This window comes from Lissotriton vulgaris, chromosome 5, assembly GCF_964263255.1.
Source record: "Lissotriton vulgaris chromosome 5, aLisVul1.2, whole genome shotgun sequence".
Lineage (NCBI taxonomy): Eukaryota > Metazoa > Chordata > Amphibia > Caudata > Salamandridae > Lissotriton > Lissotriton vulgaris.
This window is the reverse complement of record NC_141693.1, coordinates 1,184,564,267-1,184,577,547: the sequence shown is the minus strand read 5'-3', so window position 1 is coordinate 1,184,577,547 and position 13,281 is coordinate 1,184,564,267. Positions and strand designations below refer to the sequence as shown.

The 13,281-nt window shown below is 45.8% G+C and overlaps 1 protein-coding gene across 1 annotated transcript in view; it reads right to left on the bottom strand.

Annotated features, from left to right (window-relative positions):
• Nucleotides 1–13,281, bottom strand: part of LOC147712229 (scavenger receptor cysteine-rich domain-containing protein DMBT1-like) — a 1,653,398-nt gene that overhangs the window by 533,589 nt on the left and 1,106,528 nt on the right. Inside the window, exons 7-8 of the mRNA XM_086919604.1 lie at nt 8,534–8,557; nt 8,412–8,447 (exon numbers count right to left, since the gene is read on the bottom strand). Coding sequence (XP_086775730.1) covers nt 8,412–8,447; nt 8,534–8,557 — 60 coding nt within the window. The remainder of the gene's footprint in view (nt 1–8,411; nt 8,448–8,533; nt 8,558–13,281) is intronic.

Below are 13,281 nucleotides of genomic sequence, written 5' to 3'. Positions count from 1 at the left end.
TTGTCAGGCGGCTGGGTGAGTTGGCTACCCCCATGGGTTCGAGGGAGGGGTTAGCAAAGGGCGGACCTGGCTCAGGTCCCCTGCTTCAAGAAAGTGGGAGGGGCAGGACAGCAAGAGCAGCTCCAGCGAGGCAGATACGGCCCAGACCAGGGCCTGTATTCAGCGTGCCTCAATTTGTAGAATGCAATACAGCAAAGGGGGCTGATAAGCGCCGGCCCACAACAGCAGTTACAGAGGCACGGCAGTTACAGCCTCAGCCATTAGTTGACTATTCCAGTGGAAGCGAGGAGGATGTAGTGGTCTTGCCTCATCAGGAAGTGCGCCACAGGGGCCAGAGGGAGTTTTTGTCCCCAGGGGTTATGACCAGTGAGCCAGAGTTTGAGGAGACAGGGGGGTTTTTCAGCATTGTTGAAAATACTACAGAAGATGTTATAGACAGACAAGTACCCGGCCAGGAGGGGCAGCAGGCGCAGGCTTTTGAGGAGAGTTTTCAGAGGAGGGCGGCCGGCCTGCCAGGACAATGCCAAGAAGACTTTATTCATTATATGTATGACAATGGTTTGGAACATACCAGATTTAACTGCGAATACATTTTCCCGGCTGGGCGCCAGGCACCAACAGGCTACGGGACTGAAGAACAGGATTTGGGCTCTAGATTAGATGGCCAATGGGTGTGGGTAGAACATTCCACATCTTCGGCCTCACAGCAGAGTAAAGGGAGGTTGGGGGCCACAAGCAGCAGGGTGCCACTAGCGGAGGAGGCAGATAGGGTGCCATTTTGTCCAATAGTTGAGCAGGTCCAGAGTAGGAATCAGACAGAAGGCAGGCGAGCATATGGCAGAGACTTTGCGATGGATAGGGCGGCCACTGAGCAGAGTGGTTTTAACGTGGAATTTTTGGCGGATCCACACCAGGCGGACAGGCCTTTGGAGCGAGGGTCTGTTTTTAATTGGGCAACATATGATGGGGGTGTGGGGGATGGGGAGTGTCCAGGAGGAAGCCAACAAGTCTTCGCCCCACAAGCTACGGGGGCAGGGAAAGTGGCATTTGTGCAAAATTCGGAGGAGCGGAGTGTGGGGGAACAATTGAGGAGCGTGCACAAAAGGGGCACAACTCAATCAGAGGGCAAAGGGAGGGGAATGTGGACAACAAAATCTGTTCATTCATTTCAGGTTCAAGATGAAGAGGCAGATTCTGGACTGCAGAAGGAGAATCTCGAGCGGATATCTCAGTAAGATTTGAGAAGAAGAGAAGAATAGCTTCCAAAGGGTAAGCCGCGTTGGTGGGGGGCATGGGATGTTGTTTCACAGGTTGCTGGTAAAATAGGTCCAGGAGCAGGAGGTTTCGGGGCAAAGGCAAGTGGTGGTTTCACAGTCAGGTGAGAAGGGTGGGAGGACGGCACACAGTCTTAGGCATGAAGGCACGGAAGATAGATCCTCTGTGCCAAGCAGGTTACCGTATATGGGCATGTCGATGTCGCTAGGCACTTATTTGTCACAAAAGAGGAAACAAAAGATATGGCAGCATGAATATGTAGACGTTTTTTGCTTGCTGCATCGAGATGTGTAAGCGAGAGAGGGGTCAAAAGAGGAGGAGATGGAACTGGCGAGACGCCCTAGAGTACCTAGAAATATAGATAATTGGTCATCGGCCTTTTTAATTTTTGCTAGCATTTACTGCGAGAAATATCCGGAGAGGGCAGTATCACTTTTCAAATACATGGACGTGGTACAGAAGGCACACATGCATTTTGGTGGCTTTTCCTGGCTGAACTATGACGAAGAGTTCAGGGCCAGGATGAGTATGTCTCCTGATAAACCATGGGGGGACATAGATACGGAATTATGGTTACAATGGATGTCATCCTCTCAACATACAGAAACTACACATACAGCTAGTGGGTTGCCGGTAGCGTACCGGCCCTTTCCAGGGCACGCCGCCCAGGAAGGGGCGGGGTCGTTTGCAAGGGGACATCCAAGCGGCATGGGCTCATGTTGGAACTACAACAGAGGTTATTGTAACAGGCCATACTGAAGGTTTAAGCATTCATGTTCCCAGTGTGGAGGTAGACACATGCTCTTTCAGTGCCTTACACCAACAACAGACACAGTTGCACTTAAAACACAAGAACCAGACCAGGCAGCAAGAGGGAGGGGAGCTCCACTCCCTACTATACCAAAAGGCTTTTACCCCAATTAAATGGGAATTGTTTGTCCCTTGTTTAGACAGGTATCCAGACAGGGAGGCGGCTGCCAAACTATATTGGGGGCTTAGGGATGGATTTAGAATTGCTTACCAGGGCCCCAGAGGTAGGCGCTGGGCAGAGAATTTAAGGTCGGCAAAGAACTTTCCGGAGGTAGTGCGAAAGAAACTGGAAGAGGAGGTCCGTTTAGGTAGAGTGGCAGGCCCTTTTGAGGAGATGCCGTTTGTTCATTTTATGCTGTCACCATTAGGGGTCATTCCTAAGAAGTCTTCAGGTGAATTCCGCATGATACAGCACCTCTCATGGCCAGAGGGTAGGTCAATCAATGATTTTATTGCAGACGAGGACACAGCGGTCTCTTACACCACAGTTGATGAGGCTTTGAGAATGGTAAAAAGTTTGGGAAATCAGGCTGAGTTAGCCAAATGTGACATTCAGTCTGCGTTTCGATTGATCCCTATTCACCCCCTAGATTTTGAGCTCATGGGTATGCAGTTGAATGGCTATTTTTATTTTGACAAAGTCTTACCAATGGGGTGTGCAGTATCCTGTGCCCTCTTTGAGTTATTCAGTTCATTTTTACAGTGGATTTTTCAACAAGAGTGCAGCAAAGGCAAGGTGTGTCATTACCTAGATGATTTTTTATTCATGGGCCAAGCGCAATACAGGCATTGTGAGAAAGCTTTACAATTTTTTCAGAACATGGCAAAAACCTTTGGGGTGCCGTTGGCACCAGACAAGACGGAGGGACCAAGTACACAGATTACGTTTCTGGGAATAGAAATAGATACTGTGGCGATGGTGACAAGACTTCCTCAGAAAAAATTGGAAGAAATTAAGTCATGTATTCAAGAGGCGCTACAGGCAGACAAATTACAGCTGAGACAAGTGCAAAAGCTATTAGGATATTTGAATTTTGCGTGCAGAGTGGTGAGGGCAGACAGGACTTTCTGCAGGTTGTTAGGCATGGCTATGTCGGGAGCAACTCTGCCGCATCATAGAATCAGGCTAACCAGAAGCATAATAGAGGACTTGAAAATTTGGCTTGTGTTCCTTGAGGAGTTTAATGGCGTGTCTTTATTTTTCATCGAAGAGGGCATGAAATGGCAGGTGCAACTTTATTCAGATGCATCAGGATCGAATGGATTCGGTATTTTTTGGGACGGGTGCTGGTGCGCGGAGGTGTGGCCAGAGGTGTGGAAGTCTCGGGCCGTAGTATAGCTTTTCTGGAGCTATTCCCCCTTCTGGTAGCTTTGCAAGTATGGGGTCAGGAGCTTAGTAACAGAACAATCCTTTTCCACATAGACAACATGTCAGTAGTCAATCTGCTAAATAGGCAGAAAGCAGGAGACAGAAGAGTGCTGGGCCTTTTGAGGGCTTTCATGTTGTTGAGTCTGCGTTTGAACATAGTTTTCAGGGTAAAACACATACCAGGTATCAATAACACAATCGCTGATGCACTCTCTCGTTCCCAGTGGGACAGATTTCGTGGGCTGGCTCCGGGAGCAGCAGTCAAGAAAACACCTGTGCCTCACAACGTCTGGGCCATAGGGGACTGAGGATCCTACAGCTGGTGGAGAATTCAATAGCAACATCCACCCAACGGAGTTACATGCTGGCATGGCATGAATTTCTAAGTTATGTCAAGAATCTCGACATTGTAAAAAGAGAAGAGATGTATATCCCATTACTACTTGACTTCGTTTTAACATTAATTGATAAAGGGCTTTCACATAACACCATAGCAGGAAAGTTAGCGGGGATTTCTTTTTTTGGTCAAGTTTATTGGGGAAGGGACCCGAATAACAATGTCTTGGTGAAAAAAGTTTTGAAAGGTTTGCAGAGGGAGAAGGCTGCAAATCCACATACAAGAGCACCAATAACTTTTGATTTGTTACAGCAATTGCTGAGGTCGTTACCTGAGTCCTGTTACAATTTACATGAAATTAGGCTTTTTAGATTAGTTATGATATGGCTCTTCTTTGGAGCATTTAGAGTTTCTGAACTGTTAGGTTTGAGGAATGAATGTGGGCTATGTAGCAAAGATGTTTATTTGGAGGGTGACATGTTAAAAATATGGTTACGCAAATCAAAAACGGATCAGATTGGGCAAGGAGTGTGGATACACCTAAATGTGACACAAATACAAGGTTGTTGCCCAGTAATAGAGTGGAGGAATTTCCAGTCTTTTAAAGGCTTTCTGGGTGGGCCGATCTTTGTACATGAGTCAGGTGAAAAGCTTTCGAGCCACCAGCTGGTGGTGGTCATGAGACGTACGCTTTTATTATTAGGTTAAAGCCAATGAAATATGCAACGCATTCCTTTCGTATAGGGGCGGCATCAGAAGCAGCTTGTTTGGGGCTGCGTTGGAGTGTAATCAAGAGGATAGGCAGATGGAGTTCAAATTGCTGTGCCCGCTATGTGAAGAAATTAAAAAGACAAAAAAAAAAATAACAAACAAGACATGAGTTGTAAGCATAAGTTTATATGGTCGTTTTGAGTGTTTTAATAGAATGTTTTTCTTTCATTCAGGTGACATTCTGGGTTTGCGTCCTGCCAAAAAACAAATTTGGATCGTAGGACATTCATTTGTGAAGTGGGCTGCGATTTTTGCTGACAATCAAATCTATGGAAGGAATCTGGGCATCCCCAGCGCTGGACACAAACTTTACTGATGCGGTAAAGGGGGCATGCGCTGGGAGAATTTGTTTCCTTTATTAGCAAAGATCAGGTATGACAGAGGTGGCCCTGATATGTTAATACTCCACCTTGGGGAAAATGACCTGGTGGCATTATCAGGTTTAAGTTTGATCAAAGCCATGCAGTTAGATTTAGCTGTAATCTCCAACAATTGGTTAGGGACCAGTTTAGTGTGAACCAAATTCGTTTTTAGACAACAGTGGAGGAATGCCAGGAGCCACAGCGCTATGGAAAAAGCAAGGAAAAAACTAAACAGGGCTATGAAAATTTTCTGTGTGGGATTGGGTATTCAAACCATCGCACATGACAGCATCACTGGAAAGGAAGGCCATTTGTTTAGAGAAGACGGTGTCCACCTAACCAAATTTGGGATGGCTTATTACATACTATAAATAAGAGACATTTTATCAAAGGTTTTGAAAGTGGATTTGTGGGTATCTTCCGCAAGGGAAGAATAAAAATAAAAAAATTAAAACTCGGAACAGATCAAGAATGTTAAGAAAGGTTTTTGGTTTTGGGTGGGGGTCAGGAAAAATCTATGGTTTTTCCTGAGTGGCGGAATAGGGGGAGGTCAAGGTCTAGAGCGGACTTGACCATCCTTCATGAGAGAGGGTGGTGGGAGGTACAGGATGGGGGAAAGAAAAGAAAAGATGGAAAGTGAAAGATTTTGAAACATGGGGGTAATTCAAGAAAAATGAAGTTATATTGGTTTTGGATCAATACAGTTATAAACAAATAAGTTCGTAAATAAATGATATGGTTTTGGTACAATATGCAAATTCTATGGTTCTGAAGATAAGTGATGAATTTAAATGTTTGAAGGTTTTATGGATATTTATGAAATTGCCTGATCTTACGAATAAAGTGGCCTTTTATGCTACCAGTGATGTTCGTCTCATTACATGGGTCTGGATTATTTTGGGCGATTGGATCCTCGGGGGAAGCGAGCGCAGCAGTCTCCCCCCGCGGATTTTCGCCCGAATGGGCAGACCCAGCGCGAGGACGCGTTAGGGCAGGGCAGCGCGCGCTAGACAGCTGCGTAGGCGTTAGGCAGGGAAGAGGCGCCATTTTAGGTTCCAGTTGTAGGAGGTAGGAGCGTTTTAGGCGAGGCCCGCCACCCACCCCTTGGACTCAAAATTTTAAATAAATTTGTTTATGATGTTAATAAACTATTGTCTGATTCAGCAGAGATGTTATACCTGCAATATGCCACGGTAGGACAGGCAATTGATTTGTATCCTATTTTTGGTGCGGCGGAATAGGGGGAGGTCAAGGTCTAGAGCGGACATGACCGTCCTTCTTGAGAGAGGGTGATGGGAGGTACAGGATGGGGGAAAAGAAAAGAAAAGATGGAAAGTGAAAGATTTTGAAACATGGGGTGAATTCAAGAAAAATGAAGTTATATTGGTTTTGGATCAATACAGTTATAAACAAATAAGTTCATAAATAAATGATATGGTTTTGGTACAATATGCAAATTCTATGGTTCTGAAGATAAGTGATAAATTTAAATGTTTGAAGGTTTTATGGATATTTATGAAATTGCCTGATCTTACGAATAAAGTGGCCTTTTATGCTACCAATGATGTTCCTCTCATTACATGGGTCTGGATTATTTTGGGCGATCCAAGTGCTAATTATGGTGTGTTCAACACCGTAAAGAGATGCGCAAAGGTCAAGTTGGTATAACTTCACTCAAGGCTGAGGGAATCCTCGTACAAGTGCACCCCTTAAAATGGCTGCCGCTGTGCCTCCGAATCTAAAACGGCCGCCAAAGAAGTGCGCACCTTCTTTTTTCTCACAGGGATGTTGAAAAGTTACATTAGCGCTAAGCACGCTTAATTTCTTCTAAATGCGCCGGCACTCGCAAGGATGCGTGTTCAGGATGCAAACTTTAAAATTCTCCCAAAGTCCTTTTAATAACGTAGTAGCTGCTCTCCCTCTCCAGACTGAATCAAAAGTTATCACACGTGAAGCTCTCTGCTCGGGAGTCTCTGTTAGTACCTGAATGTCCCGATTGACTTGTTGGTTCTTGCTTTCTCTGCATGTATACAGTCATGTAGTTTGTCATATGCCTTGGTTCCACAAAGACTGGTTTCTCAGTATTGACGGTAAATTCGTTGAGCAAATTGCACAATTGCACCTTAAGTAACCGATGACTCAGGGTACTATCAGCTCATTGCCAAATTGTAAGGTTAATTCCACCCTAAACAAATCGTACATATACAGGATATTGAAGAAAGTACGTCATTATTGGAAAGGGAGAACGAACATCTGTACGAGCCAGTGGTGGCTCCCCAACTACAGTGGGATAACTTCCCCCACAATGCATTGCAGCATAAAGCTTGTGGTGGAAGACGAGACTGCAACACCACACTAATGCCCTTGTTTTCCGTCACCCAATCACGAAATACCGGATTTCAAAGCAGCGGACATAAATCACATTCCTGAGGCCTGACAGGAAGGAGTAGAACTTTTTACAACACAATTCGCATTGTAGTTGGTGGAGAGGTATGGACTCCTATTGCTTGGTTGCTGAAAGTTTACTTAGCAAGTTTTTACTACAAATATATGGATTATATATGTGGTGCAGCCTGATTTCGAGTCTGTGCAATGGCACACTATGAACTGAACTGTCCCCAAATTCTGGCAAGATATTAATGATAATCTTTTTCATGCATTGTAAACTTATCTTTTGGAAACACACTCATGGGCTGGCTAAAAGTTATGTCAATACTGCATGTAGAGCCTTCGGCAGAATCCATCATGAGCATCTTCGAATGATTTACATTTTAAAGCGACGAAAATCATGCTTTGTGCAGAATGATTATTTCATGCCATTTAAAAAAAAGTAAATTGGCAGGTAAAGCTCCAATCTAAGGGATTTGTTGAAATAACACAGGCAGGGTGAAGTTTTAAACGTTCTGAACCTGATAAAGGTACCCACACTGGACAACTGATGAGAATGGTAGGCCCAATCCCTTGACTTGCGTCTTTTTCCCATAAATAATGGACTTCCAGTAAGGTAGTGAGTAGGAACATGAGCATGCTTTTTCTTTATCAAATACAATTAATTAAGGACTATGCTCATTTCAGATGAGACTTTTGGCACCACGGCATGCATGAACTACAATTTTTAAAACCTGAGAAGATCAGCTTCGGGAAACATATTTTACAGAATTCACTTCCATTTGGTTAGCAGTGGAGTATGATATTCAAGAATTGGGAGGTTACTAGTCACCATTATATTACTAACATATCTAAACAAGAATTTACAGATCATCGCAGAGCTGACTTCCCTCAAATTGTCGGGCTACAGAATCAGAAAAATTGAAAACAGTGGAATAATGTATTTGTTCCTGAAGATATATTAATGCAGATTTTGCTGCTCTGAACTCACAATAGAAATCACCATTTAGTTTCACTTGGTTGAAACAAACAAAAACATTGACATCTTTAAAGCACATTTCTATTATGGAAACACTAATGCTAACACCAAATGTCCTACCTGGGGCAGACGTACTTCCAGAAACATTGGATTTAGCTGAGATAGAAAAGAAAAGAAGAATCTTTAAGTGCTCAAGGTGGAACATGCATGCCACACAGCAGTGAATGATTTGTAACTGTTACCTGTTGTTGATGCTGGGATGGCATCTGCAAGAAGAGAAAATGCAGAATTAGCACACAAGGTGACAACCATAGAGAATCAAGATAAATTGGGTCATGTGGTGTGAACCTTTCACCTCTAGGGGTACAGTTCCATTCTTGCATCTGTTAGTGAATAGTTCAAGAACCGACTGGACAGCAACGCACACAACTGCAAGGAACTTTTCAACATCGTGAAAGAGCTCTCCAACTCCAACGCCGGAAACAACGACATCCCCCCATCGCAAGACCTCTGCAACTCCCTCGCCTCCTACTTCCACAACAAGATCGCGGACATACACAACAGCTTCAGCACCCAACCGACCCACGCCACGACCACAGCAACGCCACCCACCACCACCCTCCGAGCCTGGACGCCGATCAGCACCGAAGACACCGTCCGCATGATGAACTCCGTCCACTCCGGATCTCCGACCGACCCCTGCCCTCACCATGTCTTCAACAAAGCCGACGCTGTCATCGCACCCCACCTGCGGGACATCATCAACACCTCCTTCGACACCGCCACCTTCCCCGAGAGCTGGAAGCACGCTGAGCTCAGCGCTCTACTCAAGAAACCCACAGCAGACCCCACCGAACTCAAGAATTACCGCCCCATCTCGCTACTCTCGTTTCCAGCCAAAGTCATCGAGAAGACCGTCAACAAACAACTGGCCGCCTTCCTCGAGACGAACGGGTCCCTCGACCCCTCACAGTCCGGCTTCCGAGCCAACCACAGCACCGAGACCGCCCTCATCGCCGTCACCGACGACATCCGAGCCCTGATGGACAACGGAGAGACAGCGGCCCTCATCCTCCTAGACCTCTCCGCAGCTTTCGACACGGTCTGCCACCGCACCCTAGTGCAGCGCCTCGGCAACGTCGGAATCCAGGAGAAGGCACTGGAATGGATCGTCTCCTTCCTCGACTGAAGAACGCAGAGAGTCCGCCTACCACTGTACAAGTCAGAGGCAAACGAAGTCATCTGCGGCGTCCCTCAAGGATCCTCGCTGAGCCCTACCCTCTTCAACGTCTACATGAGCCCCCTCGCGGCCATCGCACGTCAACACAACCTCAACATAATCTCCTACGCCGACGACACCCAGCTGATCCTCTCCCTGACCAACGACCCCGCCGCCGCCAGAGCCAACCTGCACGAAGGGATGAAAGAGGTAGCCGAGTGGATGACGACCAGCCGCCTGAAACTGAACTCAGACAAGACGGAGGTCCTCATCCTGGGCTCCTCGCCCTCCGCCTGGGACGACTCCTGGTGGCCCCCCGCCCTGGGCACCGCACCCAAACCGACGAACCACGCACGCAACCTGGGCTTCATCCTGGACTCCTCCCTCTCCATGACCAAGCAAGTCAACGCCGTCTCCTCGACATGCTTCAACATCCTGCGCATGCTTCGGAAGATCTTCTGGTGGATCCCCACGGAGACCAGGAAGACCGTCACCCAGGCCCTCGTCACCAGCCGACTGGACTACGGCAATGCCCTCTACGCTGGAACCACCGCCAAGCTCCAGAAGAGACTCCAGCGGATCCAGAACACCTCAGCCAGACTCATCCTCGACATCCCACGAAACAGCCACATCTCCGAACACCTGAGAGACCTGCACTGGCTCCCCGTCAACAAAAGAATCACCTTCCGGCTCCTCACCCACGCACACAAAGCTCTACACGACCAAGGCCCGAGCTACCTCAACAACCGTATCAACTTCTACGCTCCCAAACGCCACCTCCGATCAGCCAGCCATGCCCTCGCCGCCGTCCCACGCATCCGGAGAGCGACAACAGGAGGAAGGTCCTTCTCCTACCTGGCCGCCAAGACCTGGAACTCCCTCCCGGCCGACCTGCGCCTGACCCAAGACCTGGCTGTTCGAGCAGTAACGGCACCTCCCCCCCCCCCCCCCCCCCCCAGCGCCTTGAGACCCTATGGGTAGGTAGTGCGCTCTATAAATGTCTTTGATTGATTGATTGATTGATTGAATACTGTGTGTAAATAAGTTTGGATAGTGATATCAGCCTGCTTGGGGGCCCATCATTATAAATGGCGGGCCACTTATCAATTTTGCAAAGCATGATGAGTGTCTGAGAAGCTGAGCAGAGGTCACCCTGTAAGGCACTCACCATATCACGGTCAGGCATCCAGGGACTTTACACGTGCTACATGTGCAGACACCTGACAGCCTGAGCCATGCTTTGCTGTACTGAAGATTTCATAGACATGAGGGCGTGACCTTATCAGTAATTCATTTTGCAGGAGAAAATGTATGTTTAATTACGTTTAAATTTGCAATAGCTAATGTAGGCCTGCATTTTAAAAAGGCTACTTTTTTTTGCCATCTTGCTTGGGACATATGAATATTTTATTTCTAGGTGAAGCTAGAGTTCTAACTAATGAATGTGATGCTTTGTTTTCTTTCTTTCCTGGGTGAAGAAATGTTTTCTTTTATTTGTGATAATCATGGTATCTTTTAAAGAAAAGCTAATCAGGAGACGCCTGCAGTGTACTGACTTGCTGCTGTGCCTCATCTAGATACATTTAATTTCAGTTTGAAGGATGCAGAAAGACGTTTGTATTGTGGAAGGTCCTGAGATCTAAGAAGCATAAGATTGTAGTATTTTGCTTTAACCTGCTAGAACCATCTCATGAGAACTGTGTATAGGTGTATCAAATGTTACAGTTGGGTATTTTCAGCTGGTGCAATGAAGATTGGACTAAGTGTATGAATTCAACTGATTTTCAATGCATCTTGGAAAAGGACCGAGTAGTAGACCTCAACCTCTTCTGTTAGTCATCACGGTGCATACTAGAGAATTTGCTGCAGACCCTACATACAACCTGTACTTGGCAGGATACCCCCAGAGCATATGGCCTGCTATTGACTGTAGAGTCCGACCTATGGCATAACATAGTACCCTGTCCCCATATGGTCATTACCCTGTTAATAGATGTTGCCCACTCAGAACCTGTTCCCAAATGGCCATTGGCCTGGCACTGCACCACAACTTTAAAGACATTTGACACTCACTGTGAATGACCTTGAGCCATGCAAAGTGGTGGTGGGCCACAGGGCTCGGCCTCTGTCCAGGTCCACTGCCCTTGGGTGTCCAAACCCTGCTATGCTTGGAATTAAGTTGTACACAGAGGAGTGGGCTATAGAGCCATGGAGCTGGCAAGGCCTACAACCCAAGCAACATGGGTGGGCATCCTTCCACTGCATAACATCTTCAGCCTTGTGCAGCTCGTTGAGTTGCAGGACACAGCATACAGCTAGTTCATGCACACAACCCACAAATTATCTTTTTTTTTTACAACTTTTGGTGCCAAATTTTCTTTTTTTCATTACTTCATTTTTTTACAAAACTTTCGGTAAAAATCTTTTTGACGTTTTTATACTGACCTTTACTGCCAAGGAGATCTCTTATTTGTTCATCTCTTCCAAACATATGATTTTATTTCACCAGTTAAAGAATATTGACTAAACTGGGGGTGCCAATCATTGTGCTCTTTGACTTGGTTTTGCACATATTGTGGCTGGGTCTCTTGTTATTCCTCCTCATCCCTCCACTATCTGTGCATATCCTCCCAAGAGTACTTATTCAGATGCAATGCCCCATCCTTTCTCTCATTCACTTGTCTGGAACAAGTACACAACTGGAAGTCAACACTGTAGCTCATGGTCACAGAGTGCATGCGACTCCACATGCATTATTAAACTTCATATCACAAATTGGGTGTGTGGATAACTTCCACACCAAAACTCTCACTTTTGTTTGATGAGCAGCAAGAGACCTTGATGTGGAAAGCACCATCACAAAATCATCATCCTGCTGAGCAGAAGATTGCCCTTCCTGTGCCATGGCCCCTGCTTGTCTTGCTTCTGTGGATCAAATGCCATGACATTGAAGGAATCAATTTATATGGCTGTCTCTTTGAAAAGACCAATGCAAAATTGTGTCTTTCAAAGTAAAGTATAGGTTCCTTTTCTCTGGAGGCTAAGGGTTTATTTTGCTTATAGAGTGGATTGTTTACCCAATGAGGAGGCTCCTTTCTCTTTTTTAGTGGCATCATTGTTTCAACAGGCTAGGGGCCTTTTCAGATAGTCTGGATTGTTTAACCATTCAGAATGCTCCTTTTTTGTGTATTTAGATTTGCGGATCCTGGAAACTCACATAGACACAATTCTACGGTGCTGCCACAGTCTCACAACATTTCCAGATTATAAGCCATGTTTGGTTCTAGAAAGAGACACTATAACTTGTGGGAATTCCTGGGGGAAATGTGGAGGATTTATGAATCCCTGGAGACAATTAGAAAAATTTCAATACATTTCTGTGACTGTTATATTCCACTGTCAAATAGTTATTGTACATATATTACAATCACTTAACACTTGCCGGTTTCCCTTCTCTGTTTCCTTTTTAGGGAACGCAAACTTTTGCCAACTTTACCTATTGCTTCTGGGCAGACTGAGAAGCTCGGAGACAATCTATAGGAAGCTGCACTGATTACTAGTTTAGATCAGACCAAAGAGATCAGGTCTCCACCCGAGCAATTCTCTACCACCCAAGCTGGTGACAAAAACGTATCTTCAAAATATGTCACATGAACGTTACTTGACAAGCAATTCAGCCCCCAAAAATCTGGGAAATACTCATTGGAACATCCCTGAAGCACTAGTAATGTTTGGGCTTAAGGGCAATTTATTGTAGCAAAAAAGAAGAGG